Source organism: Eulemur rufifrons, chromosome 10 (assembly GCF_041146395.1).
Source record: "Eulemur rufifrons isolate Redbay chromosome 10, OSU_ERuf_1, whole genome shotgun sequence".
In the NCBI taxonomy this organism is placed as follows: Eukaryota; Metazoa; Chordata; class Mammalia; order Primates; family Lemuridae; genus Eulemur; species Eulemur rufifrons.
In genome coordinates this window covers 2,417,263-2,435,528 of record NC_090992.1, presented here as the reverse complement: position 1 = coordinate 2,435,528, position 18,266 = coordinate 2,417,263, and the positions used below count along the sequence as shown (strand labels likewise).

Sequence of the window (18,266 nt, the reverse complement as noted above, 5' to 3'; positions counted from 1 at the left end):
CGGTGCCCGGCGCCCGCTTCGAGGAGAGAGAGCGGCGCCTTCAAGGGTGGGGGGGCAGGCGAAGGCCCCTCCCCCGCCCGGCCGCGCCCGCCGCCCCCCGCCCGGCCGCGTCCCGCCGGCGCCCTGGGCCCGCCCCGCCGTCCGCGGCCTGCCGTCAGGCGATCTCGGCGGCCAGCCCAGCCAGCTGTGTGACGCCGCGGGCCGCGGGGTCCTCGGCGCCCGCGCCCGCTCCTATAAAGGCCGACGCCGCGCCGCGCCGCCGTAGTGGCCTTGTCCTCCGCCTTTTTCTTGTCGTGCAGACGCCGCCCGGCTCTTGTCAGCCTCCGGCCGTCAGTCCTTTGAGACCGAACACCGTGAGTAGCCGCCCACTGAGCTGGAAGGGGCTGCGGCGCCCGGACTGTGGGCCGGGTGGCGGCACTGCCACGGTTTGGGCCCGCGGAGGCGGGCGGCAGCCGGGCCTGGTCTTCCCTCGGGCCCGGTGGAACCCGTTGCCGACCTCGTTCCCCGGGAGGCACCGTAGGGTCCGGGTCGCCCACTCCGCCCCCGACCCGTGAGGCCTCTTCCGGCCGCGCGTCCGTACGGCGCCCCGTGCGTGTGAGCCGAGCCCCGGCTTGGGCCCTCCCCGCGCGGGGCGAGCGTCGGCCGGCGCGGAGCTCGGCCGCAAGGCCCAGGCCGCGGCCCGGGGCCTCCCTTGGCGTGAAGCCTGCTGCCGCAGGGACCGGGCCGGGGTGGGGGTGCAGCTTGGAAGGGGGGTCCTCTGGCTGTCGTGAGCGTGGGCCTGTGTCCGTTTGGGCGTTCGTGGTCGTCGGGAGGGAGAGTGGCCGCGGTGGTCCGTGACCGCTGGATTCCCGGCCCCCATCCTTTCTGTCCCGCGTCCGGCGTCGCCGGCTTCCAGTCCCGGCCAAGCCCGCCGGTGCCGCGTCTGCAGATCGTCGCCTGCTCCTCGTAAACACGTCTCTGCGTTACTTTGCCACAGCTTGGAGTCGCAGAAGCAACTGTTGTGATAGCACACACTACCGTCATCGTGGCAGGACTTTAGGGGCCCTGTCCCTAAAACTTCAGGTGTCTGGCTTTTAAAGGGCCAGGCCATGCACCTACTTTGGTTCATTTTTTAGTGGAAAGTTAAGGTTTGGGCTTTGGGGGCGTGAATATTTCATCGGAGCGTCGCAGTAGAACGTTATCTGTGTCATAGAACAATGCAGTCTCCTCCACTGGGCAGCCTAGGAAGAGGTGTCAGAATTTCGGGCCACTTAAAATGCAGGGTTTTATTTCTTTATGATGCCATGGAACCCATTTGATGCCGGCCATGGAGGGTTATTTAATTTACAAGTACAGGAGCCTAAAGAATGTCAAACTGAAATTTCATCTGTTATTACTTAAACGTTTTACACTTAATTCTAGTATCACTAAGGGTTCTTTAAGTCTAGGATTACAAAGTGCATCGAATTGCAGATTAACCCATTGCCTTCCTGCGATGTAATGAGATCTCAGCTCCCATAAGGGTAACCTAATAAACGAATTTGAGTATGACTAAGCACATCTTGCTATTTATGAGTTATTTGAAAGAAATAGGAAGTGGTCGTCTTGCTTTGATTTTATCAAGTGCATTGTTAGACTTGTGATTCTGTCCTGTGCATTCCCGTGCTGTGTAATATAAAAAGAACATTGAATGTTGTGTAATTAAAAATTGGGCTCACTGTCGAAATATTTAGGGGATACCCTTTGTTGTTGGCTTGTCACAGGGAGGGTCCTCTCCTCTGGGCCTTTCTCCATTGAGCAGGACAACTGCATTATTGGCAAGCACTGAGCAACATGGAGAAGCAGACATGTTTGTGAACTGAACGGTGAAATCTGATTCTCTCCAATTGTGGATGAGTGAGAGCAGGATGTTTCAGCGGCTGGTTTTAAAACATGCTTTACTTTTTTGCTCCCTTCTCCTACCAGCTTGTCTGCTTAGGGGGCTGGGGACAATTGTCTCAAAAGAGCTGACTGGGTATTTCAAATTAGGGAGTGGATCTTAAGATCCTCTTTGAACCTAAAACAGGTGCAATGTATGTTTGAAATGCCAAATTCTACACTTTTTTGGAAATTGAAAGAATTTTTAATACAACACACCTAGAAAGCTTCAGAGATGCTTTAAGTTAATAAGTAGTACATCACAGGACTATGAATACCTCAGAGGCATGGGCCATTTAAAAGCTATATATGAACTTGACGAGATTTTGAATTAATCTCGATAGGTATTGTTGCCCACCCCTCCCCCCTTTTATGGTCTTTTTCTTGTATGTTTTCTTTTTTAAGGAATCTGAAGATGATAAGAGATTGCTGGCTTACAGTTTTAAAAGTTTTTTTTTCCTTGCCAGAACTCAAGTCCTTTGAAGTTATTTATTTGCTTAATTAACTTTTACGTAAGAGGTGTCTTTTTCCTAATGACTCATAATTAATCTGAGTTAATATATTTTTGGAGCAAATAATAGGTTATTATGGAGATTTTGCCAGAAGATCTCCAAGTTGTACACCTGGACAGTTATGAAAGGTAAAAAGGACTTTGAAATTTAAGCTCCTTGGTAGGTTTAGGGAATTTTAAAGATAGTTGGCTATCTTTAAGTCATTTTATTCTCTTGATATATGGTGTTGCATTGGTTCAGACATAAATGCACATATCCTGATCTACTCTTTGGATCTGAACTAAATTTTCACTGGTAGGGTCCCACTGTGGGGAAATTACTATCTTTTTTGGTAGCTTTATTTATGTTGGGTTTGCAGGTGGTTAATTATGGCAATTATCTATTCAAATGGAGTAATCTGTATTTACTGGGAGCCAAAAGGCAGACAAAAAGCAGATAAGTTTGTTTGATTTTAGACATATTTTGCATCAGAAGTATAGACTGTAATTCTTAAATTTATAAGAATAGTGACTTCAGTGGGGCAGGCCTTAAAAGCTTCTATTCCTTGTAGTTACACTTTGAAAAAAATTTTGTAGAAATGCCTGTAGGCTAACCTGTGAATAACTGTTTACAACAGTGTTTTGTAAGGTTATGTACTGTAGGTCCTTGGGATTTTGTGGTTAATAAGTTAGAGGCTTCTGACAGACTAGCTGATGAAATGTCACACAGAACTGATATCTCTTAAATTTTGCATTCAATAGATGCCTTCAATTAAGTTGCAGAGTTCTGATGGAGAGATATTTGAAGTTGATGTGGAAATTGCCAAACAGTCTGTGACTATCAAAACCATGTTGGAAGGTAAGTTTATTAGAAAACCTGAGTGGGAAGAAATGTGTAATTTGAGATAATTTGTGAATATCAAATTTATATGAGTAGAAATCTGTTATAAAAGGTATTCCAGAGTATGAAGGGATAAAATTTCCTTTGTTTGTCTTTAAAGTATAGTCTGTATTGTTCTGAGACAGGCCATTTTTTCTTTGTTGTCTGGATTAGTGAGGTTTTTTTCCTTATTAAATGGATAAGACCATAAATTAGTAAATATTGATTTCTAAGCCTCAGACAGTGGTCCATTTCTGTTTCAAGTATATTTGGATTCACAAGTAATAATGACAAAAATTAAAGCCTTTGGAAAAGAGATAACTTCCTATATGGTAGCTAAATAGAGCACTTTAAGTGCAGGGGGTAAACTCTGTAGATGGCTGTGTAGGTTTTTTTTTTTTAAAACAAGGTTTCTCTTTTGTCTACCTTGTCATTCCTCTGAAACTGCTGCAAAGTATATGTGCAGCACAACAAAATGGGGCAAAAAAACAGGGCTTGAAACTTTGAAATTTTATAAGTTAATGTGGATCTCTTAGTATTACCAGTGGGTTGGTACAAATCAGTGTCTGTAATTGATGGGGGGAAAAACTTTCTAAGAATGTTCTTTGGTACTTAAATGTCAGAAGTTTGTTTGTTTTTTGTTTTTTTGTTTTTGAGACAGAGTCTTACTCTGTCACCCTGGGTAGAGTGCAGTGGCATCATCATAGCTCACTGCAACCTCAAACTCCGGGGCTCAAGGGATCCTCCTGCTTCAGCCTCCCGAGTAACTGGGACTATAGGCCCGTGCCACAATGCCTGGCTAATTTTTCTATTTTAGTAGAGATGGAGTCTTGCTTAGGCTGGTCTCAAACTCCTGACCTCAAGCGATTCTCCCTCCTCGGCCTCCCAGAGTGTTAGGATTATAGGTGTGAGCCACTGCACCTGGCCAAATGTCAGAAGTTTTTAGGTAGGGAAGATCTGCAGCTTACAAATACTTAAGGGAAGGGTTATGTGCTAAGCACTATCTATATGCTGGTGAAAAGAAGGTGAGTTAGACATGGTCTTTGCCTTTGAAGAATTTGTAAACTAGGAGGGGAGCCAGAGACAAAACAAGGCAAACTGTTACATGGTGTATTTAACGCATTAATAATAAAGTTGTTTGTCAAGTGGTGCTCTTGGAACATCTAGGCTGGTGTTCAGGCTTTTGGAGAGACTGCAGTATGTAGTACTAGGGAGGTGGTATTTTAAATCTAAGTAAAATTAGGACATTTCGGGAGATCATTACAAGGTAAAGTAGATAGGGTGTATGAGGGAAAAGTAAAATTTAGGTTTCTAGTTCGGGTGGGATGGAATTATGATACTGTAGTTGATACAGCTGAAAGTCTGGTTTGGGAAGAAAATGACTTTGAATTTGAACTATGTTTGAGATTCCTTCAAAAGATCTGTGTAGCAATCTACTAGGCAATTGAGCATGTGGATCTTGGCCCCTGAATTGTAGACTGGTAGAGATTAAAAAAAACCTTACTCTATGTTGAGTTAAGGGAATGTAACTCTGGAAGAAGATGGTGTTGCGGTGGGGCCGGGGTGTTAAGAGTATAGAAATTAGAGGTGGAGAATCAGTGGAAGCCAAGGGAAAAGGGGTCATTTCTCGGTGACTAGAGTGATTGCCAGATTCATATACTGTAGACTGGTCACTTAAGATTTCATCGTTAATAAGTTAGATGACTTTTAGCAGCAGATATTTAGGTGTGGTAGAGACAGAAGCTGAATTGCAGAGGGTGTGTCTTCTGTTTTCTAAGTGGATGACTTCTGTTTTCTCATAAAAGCTGAATATACAATTCTTGGTAATTGATGCCAATCACGTGGTGCTTACAGTCCTGTATCCTGGTAGCTTACATACGTAGATCACTTCTATTAAGTTGTAAACCCCTTGGTACATCCCACAGTCACTGTTCATCAAGTACCTGTTGAATGAAGAAGTATGCTATGGTCACTAATAAAGAGTGTGAAAGCAATCCAAGTGTCCCTAAAAGGCAGGTGAGTAAGGCTTTGTTTAGAAGATGTAGAAACTGATACCAAAATTGCTGCCTACGCACCTGCTTTGGCAGTGAAAGTGTTCTTTATTTTATCTTGGTGTCTGACACACTCATCTGTCCAGTGTTGCCTCAAAGAAGCATTTGCCAATTTTAAGAACACAGGGCTCCTTGAAGGTGTTCCACACCAACTTTAATCACTGAAGCAAGTAGACTGATAGCAACAATTAAGTGATTCTTTCCCTCCATAGCTTTTGGGGACTGGAGGTGAGTGGTTTTAAGTACCAGTGGCTTATATAAGATTGTAGCCTCTTGAGGACTGGAGTCTTTTTAATTTGGCAACTTACAGCTTTTCTTGTTTTCCATCTCTGGATATGGGTTTTATGTGACTTAGAAAACAACAATGAAACCTTTTAATCACAGGACAATCAGAAGTGAGAATCTTGGCATGTGTACATGTGGATTGGCTGATTAATTCAGGTCTAGGTTGTGGTATCAGGATACAGGTGTCCTTTAGAAGTCCTTGAAACCTAATAGCATAAAGGAATGACTGTTGCTACTTGGGCATTTAGTTTGTTTATTTTAATTTTTTTTCTTTTTCGTGTCATCCTTGCACAGGGGCCATGCTATTCTTCCCTGTATTGTTCCAATTTTAGTATATGTGGTGCCAAAGCGAGCACAGGCGTTTAGTTGAAAAGCAAAAAGAACATTGCACATCCTTAGTTTAAATGCTAGAGAAGTCATCCCTTACTACCATAATGGCCTTATTTTTTCTTTCTTTTTTTATTTTTTTTTATTTTTTGCTTTTTTTAATCTTATTTTATTTTTATTAATTCTTATTTTATCAGACAGTCTAGAGACAATTAATGGCCTTATTTTTAATGTGACTTAAGCCTTCTTCCAAATAACATTTGGGTCTAAACAAGCTGGTCTTCTGTGTTATGTTTCCTCTAATATCTTAATTTCCCAAACACAAATATTTAACAATGTATAGCTGCTTTCTCTTGCTTGATTAAAACTATTTCATACTTGTTCAGAAAAAACATAAGTGACTTGATCTAAATAGAACATCACATAAGACATTGTTATTTTATAGTTTTACTCTAACTTGAGATGCCATGAGGGACAGGCATTGGTGACAAAGAGGAGAGGGAAGATGAGTGAATCTATCCATTCAGGATAACATGAACTGAATTCTTTCTGAATCTACTCTTGCCTTTCCCACTCCACTGGAACTGCTTGTTCAGCTTAGTGAACTCCATGTCCTCACGTGCATTGCCTGTTTTCAGTTCTCATCTAGACGTATTTGACAGCAGTGATGCTTGATTATTCCTCTCTTCACTTGGCTTCCGAGACTTCACTTACTGCTTACCTCACTCACAGCCTCTGTCTTCCCATCTTGAAAGCATGCAGTTCCCCAGAGCTTCATCCTTGGACCTCTTCACTATAAGTATACTCAACTGGTTCGGTTGGTCACAGTCTCATAGCATTGTAAACCATCTATATGCCAATTCCCAAACTTACCTACAGGTCTCATCTCTTCTGTTGATTTCTAGACTTACATATACAACTGCCCTTAGCTTTTGAATAGTTTAAATTTATAAACTAGAGCTCTGATCCTCTCTTGCTAAAAATAAGTTCCTCTGATAGCCTTCCCCTTATCAGTTGACGGCAACTCCATCTTTCTCATGCCATGAACCTGAGTCTTTCCTGGCTGCTCTTGCATTCTACTTCCTTTCTGTGGGCAAATTTTTTTGGCTCTACCTTCAAAATACATGCAGAAGGCCAGGCGTGGTGGCCCATGCTTGTAATCCCCGCACTTTTGGAAGCTAAGGCTGGAGGATTGCTTGGGGCTGGGAGTTCGAGACCGGCCTGAGCAACATAGTGAGAACCCTATTTCTACAAAAAATAAAATTTTAAATTTTAAAATTTTAAAAATGCGTATAGAATTAGACCATTTCCTATCTCCTCCTCAGGACCAAACCTTGTCCAAGCTATCGTCTTGTGCCTGGATTATTGTCAGCCCCATAACTGTGTCCCTCAACCTAGGTTTTTCTTTAACTTCCTTATATGTGATACCATTAACAGTTCCTTATGTATCCTTTTGGGGATATTTTAAATATATATCAGCATATTCCCATTTTTAGTCATATAACATTTATCTTTTTATATGTAGCTTTTAAAAACTTTGATCTTGAGATCATACCAATATATATGGAGCTGCCTGCCTTGTTTTTGTCAGTGGCTGCATGATCCGTTGCGTGTATATACACATCTTTGGGCTTCAGATTTGAATAGATTGAGATTCTATTACTTGTAATACTTTCCATTGTTTCACTTTTTAAAATATAGTCCTATCTAGAGAATTTGGTATAAAGAGTAAGAATAAGGGTCCATCTTTTTTTTCCAGATGGCTACCTAGTCATTCAGCCTCACTATTAAATCACTTTTCCTCCTAATTAAGAACTTTCTATATATAATATTTCTGGTTGTCCTCTCATATAACTGTATATAGTTTCAGGTGGTTCATGGACCCCATTGTTAGGAACCACCGATTTTAAATGTGCTCTTAAGAGAATTGTTCTATACAGCCTCCCACTGCTAAATTTGACTGGCTTAAAAAAAAGAAAGAGACTTGTTCTTGGTAAAGTACTTTTTATATTCTTTCAGATAGCATGTCTTGCAAATTACAGTTGTTCCTCAGTATCCAGGGGGGATTGGTTTCAGGACTGCCTCCACCCCACTGGTGAATACCAAAATCCAGGGATGCTCAAGTCCCTTATATAAAATGCAGATAATATCTGGATATATCCTGCATACATCCTTTTGTACTTTAAATCATTTCTAGGTTACTTATATAGTATAAATGCTATGTAAATAGTTGTTACACTGTATTAGAGAATAATGACTGGAAAAAAGTCTACATGGTTTGTACAGATATGGCCATCTTTTTTTTTTTTTTTCCCCATTCCTTGGTTGAACCTACTGATGCAGAACCCGTGTATATAGAGGGCCAGCTGTACTTTCTTGAGATATAGCCTCACTGGTTTAAGTGTTATAATGGAGGTAGGAAATAATGGCAGCTTTCTTCTGGTTTTCTTAGATTTGGGAATGGATGATGAAGGAGATGATGACCCAGTTCCTCTACCAAATGTTAATGCAGCAATATTAAAAAAGGTAAGGTCTTTAAAGGGTTTACTTTTTAAGAGTGGGGATACTTAGACTTCTTAATGATCTTAGCTTTTAAGTTTTTATATACTCCTCTGTGTAGATGAGTAGTTCTGAATCTAGCATGTGATGCTTCCGATCCAGATGAAATAGGAAAATGTAAATAACTTTTTTAAGACCAAAAATTCTTGAAAGTAGATTCAAACCACATTTGAACTTATTCTGGCATAAATGTTATTTGGGTATATAAACACCAGTATTTCGGCTGACATCAGTTAAGTACATTCTGCTTCAAATATAATAGCAATGATTGATACAAGTAATTCAGCAGTCTATATTTTATTAGAACTTACTGCTTAAAATTACTTTAAAATTTTAATGTTCTTAAACACTTAACTTGAATGATACCTAAATGTTCTTAAACAATACAGTAATGCTGGGTGTGTTGGCTCACGCCTGTAATCCCAGCATTTTGAGAGGCCGTAGCAGGAGTACTGCTTGAGGCCAGGTGTGTGAGACTAGCCTGGGTAACGTAGTGAGACCCTGTCTCTACAAAACATTAGAAAATTAGCCGGATGTGGTGGCACATGCCTATAGTCTCAGCTACTTGGGAGGCTGAGGCAGGAGAATTGCTTGAGCTCAGGAGGTAAAGATTGCAGTGAGCTATGATGACACCACTGTACTCTCTATCTAGCCTGGCTGACAGAGCGAGACCCTGTCTCAAAAAAAAAAAAAAAAAGAAAAGAAACTAAACAAAAAATCCCACAACAATACAGTAGTATACAGAAAAAAGTTCTGTCTGCTCCCGTGCCACAGTTGACCATTGTCATTTATTTGGCATCTATACTTGGTACATGTATGCAAGTAATTCTCTGGGATAGATGATCTAGATGTAGACTATCTGGATCACTGGATGGCTTATACACCTACATTTTGATAGATATTGCTAAATAGCTTTCCATAAAGACACCACTTTTCAGAGAGCTCGGTAGAAATGAATCATGACTATCTTTGTTAGAATTATCGTTTTGAAACAGCTAAAGTTGTTCCCATTTCTGTCTCCATCCACTGTGATCCCCCTCTGTCAGGTAACATTTATCTTTTCAATATTTTGTAATGTGGATATTAACAAATAAGTATTTCCCTCCCCATTCTTAAGGTAGCAAACTATACAGCTGTATGTTTTCTTTTTTCTTTATTTTTTCATATAAGAAAATGGTGATTTTTCCATGTTAATACATAGCATCTTCTTTTTTTAAACTCTCTGTGGTATGATTATGACTCTGTAAGTATCTGTTGTAGTTTTTTTAACCAGGCCCTATGAATATTTGAATTGTCTAGTCTTTTGCAGTAGTACATTTAAATTACTGAAATACAATAATAGATGCTTAGTAAAAAGGAAAATTTTTGTATTTGTCGTCTGAATCAGTGTGCCCCGAAGGGAGCTTGAGAATAAGAGATGTTTCTGTGTTTTTTTTAGTTGATTACCTTACCTTGTGTCTAAGCATAAACAGTTCCCACACTGAATAGGATTTCAGTGTTTGGGGGCACGTGCTCCTTAACACAGTGAGCTATTCACCTGGATGTTCATTCTAAAGAAACTAGCAGCCTTTTTCCACATTGGGGTAAAAACTGGCTAGACTTAGAGATGAGGATGTTCAGCTCTGGTTGGCTCCTTCCTGTGAGATTTTTAAAAGGTCACTGACAATATGCAGTTTCATCTTATGCTTTCTCTTGAGATCTTGACTCCTGCATGGGATGCAGCTTCACTGCTTATTTTTCCATACTCTCACCACATTGGCTATTATCAGTCTTTTTAAATCTCCCTAGACTGGGTAAAAAGTGAATCTAAGACCAAACTTTTTATGTGTGTGACTGGCCATTTGTATTTTCTGCATTATCTGTTTTCATTTCCCCATTTTTCTAATGGGTTAAGAAAACAGTGGTGAAATGTATGTACACATTATAAAGCTTATCATTTTAACTTTTGTTATGTGTACCATTCAGTGACATTAAGTACATTCATAGCAACCATCACCACTAACTATCTTCAGAACTTTTTCATCATCTCACACTTTGCCCATTAAATGGTAGATCCCCATTCTCTCACTCTTCCTCCCCAGCAGCCCCTGGTAACCACTATTCTACTCTCTGTCTCTGTGAATTTGGCTGTTCTGGGTACATCATACATGGAATTGTATAATGTTTGTCCTTTGTGTCTGGCTTATTTCACTTTGCATAATGTTTTCAAGGTTCATCCATGTTGTAGTCTAAAGGGCCTTTTAAAAAAATTTGTGGTAAAATACACATAACATAAAATTTGTCATCTTAATCATTTTTAAGTGTACATACAGTTCAGTGGTATTATCTAATGGGCTTTTTTTTTTTTTTTTTGAGACAGAGTCTCACTCTGTTGCCCAGGCTGGAGTGAGTGCCGTGGCGTCAGCCTAGCTCACAGCAACCTCAAACTCCTGAGCTCAAGAGATCCTCCTGTCTCAGCCTCCCGAGTAGCTGGGACTACAGGCATGCGCCACCATGCCCAGCTAATTTTTTCTATATATATTTTTAGCTGTCCATATAATTTCTTTCTATTTTTAGTAGAGGTGGGGTCTCGCTCTTGCTCAGGCTGGTCTCGAACTCCTGAGCTCAAACGATCCGCCCACCTCGGCCTCCCAGAGTGCTAGGATTACAGGCGTGAGCCACCGCGCCCGGCCTAATGGGCTTTTTTATGAGTCATTTAGACCGGCCATGGTGGCTCACACCTGTAGTCCTAGCACTTTGGGAGGCCGAGGCAGGAGGATTGCTTGAGGTTGGGAGTTTGAGACCGGCCTAAACCAAAGCAAGACCCCGTCTCTCCTAAAAATAGAAAAATTAGCCGGGTGTGGTGGTGCGTGCCTGTGTTCCCAGCTACTTGGGAGGCTGAAGCAGGAGGATCATTTGAGCCCAGGAGTTTGAGGTTGCTATGAACTAGGCTGACGCCATGGCAACAGAGCAAGACTGTCTCAAAAAAAAAAAAAAAAAACCAGTTTGCTTATCTTATGTCAGTTTATGTTATGATTTAGAAGTTTATTTTATCTAGTTAGATGTCATTCTTTCTGACTTCCGAGTATTGTCTTGCAATTAATATTCTATTTTATACTAATGTGAAATGTTTTTAAAAGGACTTTTGCTTGCATTTATTCAAATGCCAGGTACTCTTTAGGTGCTGGGGTTATAGCAATGAACCACAAAAATCTCGCCCTTATGGAGTTTACATTCTAAAGAGGTAGGGAAACAGCATAAGAAATATGTCAAATGGAAAAGCTCTGGAGAATAAAGAAGGGAAGGGAGAATACAAGGGGATTGGTAGGTGGAGAGTTAGCTATTTTTAAAATAAATATGATCAGGAGATGCCTTACTGAGAAGATGTTCTTTAAACAAAGACATGTGAATATGTGGGGTAAAAGAATTCTGGGATTTAGGAGCAAGTGCAGTGACCCTAAGACAAGAGCATGCCCTGCCTTTTTTTTTTTTTTTTTTTTTTTTTTGAGACAGAGTGTCGCTTTGTTGCCCGGGCTAGAGTGAGTGCCATGGCATCAGCCTCGCTCACAGCAACCTCAAACTCCTGGGCTTAAGCGATCCTACTGCCTCAGCCTCCTGGGTAGCTGGGACTACAGGCATGCGCCACCATGCCCGGCTAATTTTTTTCTATATATATTTTAGTTGGCCAGATAATTTCTTTCTATTTTTAGTAGAGACGGGGTCTCGCTCTTGCTCAGGCTGGTCTCGAACTCCTGACCTTGAGCGATCCACCCGCCTCGGCCTCCCAGAGTGCTAGGATTACAGGCGTGAGCCACCGTGCCCGGCCATGCCCTGCCTTTTGAGGAGAGGTAGGGAGGAGGTTAGTGTGGGAGCTATAGCAAGTGACCATGCAAGGAGGGAGTAAATAAGGTCAGAGTTAATGAACTGGGTGACGTAGGGCCACTTCTGAGAATAAGGCTTTTTTTAATCCTATTTTGCATCAAATATATATCATATTCTGAATAATAATCACATGATCCACAAACTATGAAAGTATACAATGTAATTTCCCATCCTCATCTCCCATCTGACCAGAAACTGCCCCTACCACCAAGTAATAATTGGCGTTAGTTTCTTACATATCCTTTTAAGAGTTTTAAAAATGCCTTTATAGTCAAATAATAATTGCTATTTCTTTTCTTACGTAATTGGAATACTGTTTTTTTTTTTTTTTTGAGACAGGGTCTTGCTCTGTCTCCTGGGCTAGAGTACAGTGGCGTCATCATAGCTCACTGCAGCCTCAAACTCCTGGGCTCATGCAGTCCTCCTGCCTCAGCCTCCCAAGTAGCTGAGAGCACAGGTGTGTGCTACCACACCTGGCTAATTTTTCTATTTCATTTTTTGTAAAGACAAGGTTTTGCTCTTGCTCAGGCTGGTCTCGAACTCCTGGCCTCAAGCAGTCCTCCCGCCTCGGTCTCCCAGAGTGGTAGGATTACAGGTGTGAGCCATTGTGCCTGGCCATGCATCCTGGCAGTATAATTTCTTGGCTGTTCTGTTTTCTCTCAGCATTGTTTATTCTCCGAGCATTTTACTATGAAAATTTAAACATACAGAAAAATTAAAAGAATTATGCACTTATGTACCCACCACCTAGATTCTCCAACTTAACACTTTCAGTATTGATTTTGGTCTTTATGCTGATACATATAGTCTAGTTAATCAACTTCCTGAAACTTTATGGTGTATTCCTTTTCCTACTAAGGGAACTTTAGGGTATTTCCTGCTTTGTTGCTATACCAAATGGTCTTACGCATGTGTCTGGGGCATTTGAAATTTATTGGTTATAGTGTATGTACATATTCGGCTTTACTAAGTAGTGCTAGATTAGTTTTCAAAGTGTTTATATACCAATTTACACTCTCCAGTAGAAGAGTTTGTGTTTCCTTCCCACTATTGCCAACATTTAATATTAGCATTCTTTTTTCTTTTTTTGCAATCTAGAGTAGGATCTCTGACTACAGTGTTAGTTTTGCATCTAGTGAAGTTGAGCATTTCCTCATGTTTGACTGTTAGATTTCTTTTGTTAATTGTACATGTCATTAACCCATTTCTCTGTAGTGATTTTTAGGATTTTATATTCTATAGACTAATCCATTGTTGTATATGTTGTAGGTATCTTCTAGTCATTGTCTTGTCTGTTTGTTTTTGCACAGAAGCTTTTTATGTGATCAGATACAGTTCTCTGTGTTCATGGTTTGCTTTTATCTAATAAAATCTTATACCCTCTAGGGTTGTAAAGATTCTTTAAGCTTCACTTTTGCTTTTTAAGTTTGGCTATTAACTTACTTGCTCAAGTCAGCATCCAGCTAGTTCTTATCCCAGTGTAGGAATAATGTTGCCCCAGTAGTGGAGTGAGTACCTTGTGACAAAATGCCACAGAAGAATGAACTTTTATTGTTGTAGGTCATTCAGTGGTGCACCCACCACAAGGATGACCCTCCTCCTCCTGAGGATGATGAGAACAAAGAAAAGCGAACAGATGATATCCCTGTTTGGGACCAAGAATTCCTGAAAGTTGACCAAGGAACACTTTTTGAACTTATTCTGGTATGTTTTTAATGTATAAGTGGTTTTATTCCAGAGCCCTTTGCACTTCTTATAGAGTTAAATTTGCCAATTTCATTGATACTGAATTTTTAATACTCTGAACTCATATGTAATGCTATATGTAAATCTACATATCAGTAATCATAGTAAATGTAAACAGTCTAAACACCATAGTTAAAAGGCAAAGATTGTCAGATCAGTTAAAAAAGACTCAGCTATGTTGTCTGTCAGAAACCCACTTTAAATATAAAAACACAACTAAGTTTAAAGGATGGAAGAAGATACACTATGCTAACGCTAATGAAAAGAAAGCTGAAGTGACTATGTTAAAGTAGATTATGGAGCAAAGAATATTACCTGTGTTAAAGAGGGTTGTTTTATAATGATAAAGAGATCAGTTCATTAAGACATAACAATCATAAACATTCATCTGCCTCGAAGCAGAACTTCCAAAAACCAATAGAACTCAAAGGGGAAATCCACAGATCCACAGTCATAGTTAGATTTCAACACCTGTCTCTCAATAATTAATAGAACATGTAGATAGAAAATTAGTAAGAATGTAGAAGACTTGAATAACACTGTCAACCAGCTTATCTTAAGGGACATTATAGAACATTACATCTAATGACAGTGGAATACACGTTCTTTTCAAGTCTCTATTACCAAGATAGACCATATCCTAGGCTGTAAAACAAATCTCAAATTTAAAAGGATTCAAATCAAAGTGTGTTCTCTGACCACAATAGAATTAAGTTAGAAATTACTAACAGAAATGTACCTGAAAAAAATATGAAAATATTTGAAAACTAACACATTTCCAAATAACCTGTGGATCAATGAAGAAATAAAAAAAAAAAATTAGAAAAGTATTTTGAACCGAATAGAAATAAAACATGAAAAGTCTGTGGGATACAGCTAAAGCAATACTTAGAGGGAAATTGATAGCACTAAACATCTATATCAGGAAAAAAGAAAAGTTTCAAACCAATAAACTTCCACCTTAACCTAGTGAAAGATGAAATTAAACTCAAAGTAAGCAGAAGAATGAGAATGTTAAAGAGCAGAAATCAATAAAATAGAAAATAACAGAGAAATTTAATGGAAGCAAAAGCTGGGTTTTTGAGATGAGTAAAATGTAATGCTGTAACTGCTTATATTTGAACTCTAAGCGTGGATATTTTTGCCTAGACCTGACATGCAGTGCTTGCATACACACACACACACACACACACACACAGCGCCCAGTAGAGGCTGTGTCGGATATTAGATATTAAATTTAATTGGATATGGATTTAATTTAAAACATCAAGTATACTTTAATGAAAACAAATATCACTTTGCAGGCTGCAAACTACTTAGACATCAAAGGTTTGCTTGATGTTACGTGCAAGACTGTTGCTAATATGATCAAGGGGAAAACTCCTGAGGAGATTCGTAAGACCTTCAATATCAAAAATGACTTTACTGAAGAGGAGGAAGCCCAGGTAGGTAACACACAATTTTGTCCTTGATCGCATGCTGCTTAAGAGACTAAAATCTATAACATGCCAGAAAAAGAGGTGCCTGTATCAAGTAGTCTTGATACTTGAGGTGCATAGTAAGTACCTTCTGTGTCTCAAACCTACCCTTATTGGCCTGTCTCTGAGTCTAAACACTTAGATGATTCTTGTCTTTTATAAGCATAAGAACAATTAGTTTTCAACCAAAGGAACTCTTTCATATTAATTTATTAGTAGTTACTAGTTTTGGCACCTGGGACATTTTTTATAGATCATACATACTTGACTTCAGAAAAGCAGGCTCTATGGAGAAGTGTAGGATACTTCAGAGGAACTTAGTGAATGGGGAGGAAATGAATGAATAGATCAGAATGATTTTGTTGACATGGCTACAAACTGAAATCATGTGCATGAACTAATTGAATTTTCTCTGTCAACTTTGGCAAATTGCCATTGCCTTTACTACTTTGGTCATTTCAGCAGGGCAAAATAGAAACCTGGGGAGGCAAAGGAAGGAAATCAGGAAGTTTATTCTTGGTGTTTTTCCAGTTTTCCTTCTGACCCATCTCACTGGCTATTGATGAATCAATAGTTAGTATTTACAAGTCTTGAGAAAGACTCAGGGTACTTCCTTATAGCTGTCTCTTCTTCTAGGTACGCAAAGAGAACCAGTGGTGTGAAGAGAAATGAAATGTTGTGCCTGACACTGTAACACTGTAAGGATTGTTTCAAATACTAGTTGCACTGCTCTGTTTATAATTGTTAATATGAGACAAACAGTAGACAAATGCAGCAGCAAATCCGTTGTATTAGCAGAATATTGTCCTCATCGCATGTGTAGTTTGAGTACAGACTCCAAACCTATGGTTGACTTTCTTCTAGTATGATCGAAAGTTTCTTTTTTCTTTGCTCTGAATAAAACTGAACTGTGGGTTCTCTATATAGAAAGTGGCATTTTGGGCTTTCCCTCTTTTTTGTAAAGTGATTTCTGCCTAGTTTATTGTCCAGTTAACTTTAGTGACCTTTTAAAAGTTGGCATTGTACATAAAACAACTTGCAAAAATTTTCTGAAATTGAATTAAGAAAATACTATCTTTAATGCATGAGTTGGAAACTGGAGAAAGGCTACTTGAAGTAAAGGTTCTGAGTAGGGTTATTAGGGTGCCTTCCAGCCTCCTAGAGTCAGGGAGTACCACTGGTACTGATTAACTGGTATGTAGCAGGGCTCCCTTAATTGGATCTGAGGACTTGCTTTTTTTATTTTTAATTCTCCTAGCTTTGAATATATTGCCTAGACTAGAGTCATAGTTACCTACCCAGTTTGTGGTTTTCTTTTGGAGAAATGTAACTGGACAGTTTGTTAGCTTTTCAATTAAAAAAGACACTTAACCCATGTGGTATGTCATCTTTTTATCATTGTTCCTATGTGGGGAAAACTCACACTACTGCATGTAAAAAATAACATTAAAATATATGCCAAAATCCAGAGAATATCCATCATGAATGCAAGATACTTTCAATAAACAGTAAGTTATATAGTAAGTAGTTAACAGTTTGCTTTTGTGGACTTAAATGTATCTCTTCACTTAATAAATGGGTTAAATTTGCGTACATTTGTTTAGCTTGAAAAGTCCTTTAGGCAGTTCATGTCCTGGTTCACTGGAGGCTGCTGACGTAACCATAGGATACTGATGGACTTCTGTCTCCTCATTGTTGTTGATGTGGTTTGCTGGAGCCAGTGCTGCTGTTCTTAACACAAAACTGCACTGCCATTGTTTCCAGCTTCCCCCCATAGGAGAATGAAGTTGTTTTCCAGTGGCTTAAGATGGCTCATACATTTTTTTTCCCCCTCCTTGTGCTCAGTTTTCTCCTTCCTTTCTCAGTTAACATCATCTGCATCCACATGTAATCTTACTGTATTCTCTTCACATGCACCGTGAGCTGTGCAGGCTCAGATTATCACTTGACAGTAGTTTGCCTTTACTTCACCTCTCATTTGTCCCAAATTCACCTTATTTAATAAAGTCTCACACGTCATTTCACATAATTCCCATTTGGTGTATGTACCAGAGGTACTAAACTACAGCATTTGTGTGAGTCTAATCAGGCCTGTAGTATGTTTTTGCAGTCTTGAAGCTAAAACTGGATTTTATGTTTTAAAGTGTTGGTTTTTGTTTTTATTTTTTTAATAAGATGGAATGTTGCTGGTTCCCCAGACTGGATCTTGAACTCCTGGGCTTACCCAATCTTCCTGCCTCAGCTTCCCGAGTAGCTGAGATTACAGGCATGTGCCACTGCCCGGCTACATTAAAGGGTTGTTTAAAAAAATATGTACAGCAGAGACTGTGTTTGATCAAAAAGCCTAAAATATTTACTATCTGGCATTTTATAGAAAAAGTTTGCCAACCCCTATGACCACTTCTGGATCTCTGATTCCGTTTACTCTCAGGAAATAAGCTTGTTTTCTATTTGTCCTGGTTTTAGTTGGGGAAGATAGCAGAGTCCAGTCTAGCTGAATGTCTCATGTACCAATTCCTGCTATAATTGATGATCAGTGTCTGCAAAAAACTTGTCCATTTCAAGTATCCCTAGCAATATCATGATAAACACAAATTTTCACTGTAGGGCCAGGATCACTAGCATATGCCATGTTTAATTTGTAAAGGAAGTATCAGCTTCTAGGAAATAGGAGCCCATTATTATCTCTTGAT

The 18,266-nt window shown here is 39.8% G+C and overlaps 1 protein-coding gene and 1 non-coding gene across 2 annotated transcripts; one reads left to right on the top strand and one right to left on the bottom strand.

Moving 5' to 3' along the window:
* The first annotated feature begins 228 nt into the window (after positions 1-228).
* Positions 229-16,495, top strand: SKP1 (S-phase kinase associated protein 1). Its single transcript, XM_069484051.1, has 6 exons — positions 229-353; positions 3,149-3,245; positions 8,382-8,455; positions 13,910-14,053; positions 15,400-15,540; positions 16,210-16,495. Exons 2-6 carry the CDS (start codon positions 3,149-3,151, stop codon positions 16,243-16,245), a joined length of 492 nt encoding a protein of 163 aa, XP_069340152.1. The 5' UTR covers positions 229-353; the 3' UTR covers positions 16,246-16,495.
* Positions 5,852-5,958, bottom strand: LOC138393346 (U6 spliceosomal RNA). Its single transcript, XR_011235165.1, has one exon. It is a non-coding gene; the product is annotated as a U6 spliceosomal RNA (small nuclear RNA).
* Positions 16,496-18,266: the final 1,771 nt, after the last annotated feature.

Excerpts from the sequence above, each read along its gene's own strand:
- SKP1 (XM_069484051.1), top strand. The coding sequence starts at position 3,149 with ATGCCTTCAATTAAGTTGCAGAGTTCTGATGGAGAGATATTTGAAGTT. Across the intron at positions 8,456-13,909 it reads ATGCAGCAATATTAAAAAAG|GTCATTCAGTGGTGCACCCA; the intron begins GTAAGGTCTTTA and ends TTATTGTTGTAG. Across the intron at positions 14,054-15,399 it reads CACTTTTTGAACTTATTCTG|GCTGCAAACTACTTAGACAT; the intron begins GTATGTTTTTAA and ends ATCACTTTGCAG.